A 4,333-nucleotide genomic window follows, 5' to 3' on the forward strand; every position below is an offset into this window, starting at 1 on the left:
CCCAGTGATCTACCAGTAGTAGCAGTAAATGTAATATTAGGATCAGGAATGGCTACAAAACAAATCAAATATAAAGAATGAAAATAATAAACATCAAATGTTTGTGAACATTAAATGCTTCTGTTAATTATTATAATTTTGAATTGCCTTAAAACTTAATTTTAAGTAGACAAAATTAATATTTGCAATTTGCTAACGGTATTGGTTGCACTTTTGCTTATTTTTTAATTAATAATTATTAATAAATCTAGATAACAATTGTAAGTATTACTCAAAATTTGGGCCAAAGCCTCTGTACAATAAGGGTTTTGGCTAATTTTTGCCAAAAATGAATAGAAAATTTTTTTCCACTTTTATAATATTTTTTCTGTTGCATATACATGTTTTTATGCTGTGCAGCAAGTTTAAGCTGATTCCTATCAAAATGAATTATTTATGAATTTTTAAAGTTGCCCCAAAATCCATGTACAATGCTTTGTGAACAACTCTGATTAATATACATGAATTATGCTTACCAGTTACAATGAAGCTAGCACTCATACAGTTAGTGTCAGAAGTCATAACATATTCATAAATTGGAGCTGGTACTATAGTAACAATACATGTATATGTTCCCGAATCCTCAATACTGCTCAATGTAGTGAAATTAAGTGTTGATTTATATTCATTAAAACTTGATGTCATCATAACAGAGCTGATATTAACACGATTTCTATCAGCAAGCATCATTGAATTAGAATCACTCTTATTTCTAAAATCACTGCCACTTATGATTTGTTGATCAGTCATGTTCCAGGTTACATTAACAGTGAATGGTGTATCAACATTAGGATCAACACTGATATCACATGTTAGTATCAGGTTACTACTGGCTAAGAAATCATTCTCTCTTGATCGATTCACATCAACAGATGGAATGGGAACTAAAATATTAAAAACAATTATTGAAAGAAACAAGTAGATGATGTAATCAAATAAAAAACTAGTATAAAATGCAATAACAAGCACACACACACACAATTAAAATAAGTTAAAAATCACAATACATTTCCCACAAAATATTTTTCAAAAGGCCATAACTCAAAAATTTTATATCAAAATTAGCTCAAACTTTCTACACTGCATAAGTACATCAATATGTATTCAGAAATTTAATAAAAAAGTGAGCCATTTTAGAGCCACTTTAGGAAAAAAGCATGGGCTATAGAAATATTTTTAAAAAGATTGGGTAGGATTCAATCACTCTGTTAATTTGTCAAAAAAGTAATAAAAACAAGGGCAAATAGAATTCAAAATGACCAAAGTCTTACTCTTGTGATTCAAATTTACTTAAGAAATGACAATGTAATCAGCATATGCATAAATACATAATGACGCACACACTAAAGTGCAATTTACATGTACAATTATAAACATAGAGTGCTTAGTACTGCTTACTTTTTAATGATAAATTCCAAGATTCATTACTCCTTGCTACCATGGATATCTGACTAACATTAATGGAGGCTTCACAAGTATACAGACCAGCATCAGAAGTATTGAGAGAAGAGAAGTTTAAATAAAGAGAACTCATTACATTAGATACAGTCATAAGAACTGGAGGTACACTAATAACATTGTTAGCTGATCTCTTAGTCCATGTTATCACTGGTGGGACTATGAGTCTATCAACAACTGTCACTGTACAATTTAACATGTATTCTTCACCAGGTTCACCAACACCCATAGACACTATCTCTAATACTGGCACTGGAGTAGCTGTAATGAGAGGGAGGAAAAGAAGAAAAGGTAGGAAATAAAACAAAGCAAGAAAGTGACACTAGCAATACTTACCATTTACTGCAATAGAAGTATTAGCACTAGCTGATGTATTCCTGAGATACATGTAACTATTAGGAGCAGTCACTTCAACATTACAAGTATACATTCCACTATCATCAGCATTATCCAATGGATAGAACATTAATGTTGCATTATAATGTAATGTACTGATCATATTGAGACCCTCAGTAATAGTAGCGTCAGATGAACCCATAGGAACATTAGTACCATCATGTGTCCATTGATTAGTGACAGTCACTGGTATAGTAACTAATGGATCTAACATTATGTCACATTTAATGAAGAATGGTGTCCCTGCATATAATGTATCATCATGTTCCTTTGATATGGTAACAATCACTGGTGGAACTGTAAAAAGGTAGAAATTAAGTATTTGATGACTTAAATTTAATTAATTCTTTATTACAGTATAGATTTTATAACTACAGTAAAGCAACTTACAGTCAACTATCAAAATGAAGGTATCACTAGCCTCTTGATAGTCATAAGTAGCAGTGCTAGGATCATTGGTATTATTAAAACCAGTTACATTAAACTCAGCCATACATGTATACATTCCAGCATCTTCAAACCTCACTGGATCCAGTATTAGAGTATAGTTAGTAACTGAACTAGTATCATCTGTTGTGATACTGTATGGTTTATTTAAGTTAGAGAGCATTTCCATATCTGTATCATTCATTTTAATGAAAGTAATCATTGGTGTTACTACTAATCTCTCAACTGTTGTTATGGTACATGTTATAGTTAGACTTTGACCAACTTCAAACGAACCAACTGATGAGAAATTTACTGTCATTGGAGGCAGACCTAATAAGAATAAGATGATTGATAAAATAAAAAAGGATAAAAAAGTAAACAAGAAAAAAAGAAGTGAGAATAAGAGAAAAGAGAAGTACAAGTATTTTTGTAACTTACTTTCAACAGTAACAGGAAGGGTAGTATTAGTAGGTTGACTTGATGCTATTAATGAATTACCAGAATTGATGATCATTTGACAGGTATATGTTCCTCCATCATTATTAAGACCAGTATCAATAGGTTGAAACAATAGCATGCTTACAAGACTGTTACCAGTTGGAGGTATCACTTGACGTCTTGCTTCATTAGTTGGTATTACATTACCACTAGGATCACTCCATACTACACTAGCAGTTACTGGTGTATCCACTATTGTAGTGTTTACTGTAGCTGTACATGTTAGGAAGTAACTTGTACTCTCATATATTGGACCAGTTGGAGGATCAGCAACTATTGATACACTGGGAGGAGATACTATAAAGAGAATAATTGCTTTAAATAATAAATAAATAATTAAAACTAACTGTGAACAGTTAATTCTTTGTTAGTACGATCTATAATACCAAATACTAGAATTGTTGCTTGACAGTAATATTGTCTAGCATCAGATGTCTTCACTGGATCAAGTGTAAGTACACTGGTCAATATATTTTCATTTCTAACAACTGGTACTAGTGTAGCATCATTGTTTTCACTAGTCACATCTCGAGATGCTTCTAAATCGTAAGTCCATCTGACACTAGTAAGATTCTCAACAAAATTAGGAGGTGCAATTATAACACAAAATAAATTGAATACATCACCAGCAACAGGAACAGAAGGAATATTGATACTTATATCAACATGATTGACATCAAACCCTATTAAAGATTTGCATTTAAATATGGGTTATTAATATTAATCACTTCACTTACTTGCTACAGTCAATGTAACTGCACTGCTATTATCATTCCCTGCTATTATAAAAGGAGTATTAGGAGTCACACTAACTGAACAATTATAACTAGCACCATTATCAACTTCATCTCTTAAACTATTAATACGTAACACACCAGTGTACTGATTATTAGTCATAACTGGAGGACTGATAGTAAAATCACTTCCATTGGTCAGTACAGTGTTATTTCTCCTCCAACTCATAGTAACACTAACACTAGTATCAATATATTGACTGATGTCAGCTATACACATAATATCAAGAAACTGTCCTTCTATTAATTCTCCATCTACTAAATGTCCAGTAGCATTATACTCAACATTAACTGAAGGAGTTGGTGCTATAAAAATAATAAATAAATAAAACATGATATAAATTACTCCAATTAACATACATGTAAGTATCACTTGGGAAGTTTCCATTCCATTAAATTCATAGTCTATATCAGATTGAGTGATATTAACAATACATTGATAGTCTCCAGCATCAGATGACCTTAATGAATCAATCATAATCATTGCTGTAGTATCACCAGATCCAGTAGCACTAGTAATGAGTTCTCCATTTTTTACTACACTGATATTAACACTAATATTGTATAGTTCATTTAGCACATCAACTGTACAATCAAGAGTTAAACTCTCTCCCAGTGATCTACCAGTAGTAGTAGTGAATGTGATATTAGGAACAGGAATAGCTAAAATAATAGTAAAATGATCATTTGTATTTCACACTACATGTACAGTACATTAC

The 4,333-nt window shown here is 31.5% G+C and overlaps 1 protein-coding gene across 1 annotated transcript in view; it reads right to left on the reverse strand.

Moving 5' to 3' along the window:
* Positions 1 to 4,277, reverse strand: part of LOC105315234 (uncharacterized) — a gene marked incomplete at both ends in the record, with an annotated part of 8,980 nt that extends 4,703 nt beyond the window's left edge. The window contains 10 exons of the mRNA XM_011409799.1: positions 14 to 52; positions 630 to 923; positions 1,438 to 1,758; positions 1,834 to 2,190; positions 2,284 to 2,339; positions 2,397 to 2,652; positions 2,761 to 3,117; positions 3,168 to 3,503; positions 3,558 to 3,920; positions 3,975 to 4,277. Coding sequence (XP_011408101.1) covers positions 14 to 52; positions 630 to 923; positions 1,438 to 1,758; positions 1,834 to 2,190; positions 2,284 to 2,339; positions 2,397 to 2,652; positions 2,761 to 3,117; positions 3,168 to 3,503; positions 3,558 to 3,920; positions 3,975 to 4,277 — 2,682 coding nt within the window. The remainder of the gene's footprint in view (positions 1 to 13; positions 53 to 629; positions 924 to 1,437; positions 1,759 to 1,833; positions 2,191 to 2,283; positions 2,340 to 2,396; positions 2,653 to 2,760; positions 3,118 to 3,167; positions 3,504 to 3,557; positions 3,921 to 3,974) is intronic.
* Between the last annotated feature and the right edge of the window lie 56 nt (positions 4,278 to 4,333).

Source organism: Amphimedon queenslandica, unplaced genomic scaffold (assembly GCF_000090795.2).
Source record: "Amphimedon queenslandica unplaced genomic scaffold, v1.1 AMPQUscaffold_11316, whole genome shotgun sequence".
NCBI classification, from domain to species: domain Eukaryota; kingdom Metazoa; phylum Porifera; class Demospongiae; order Haplosclerida; family Niphatidae; genus Amphimedon; species Amphimedon queenslandica.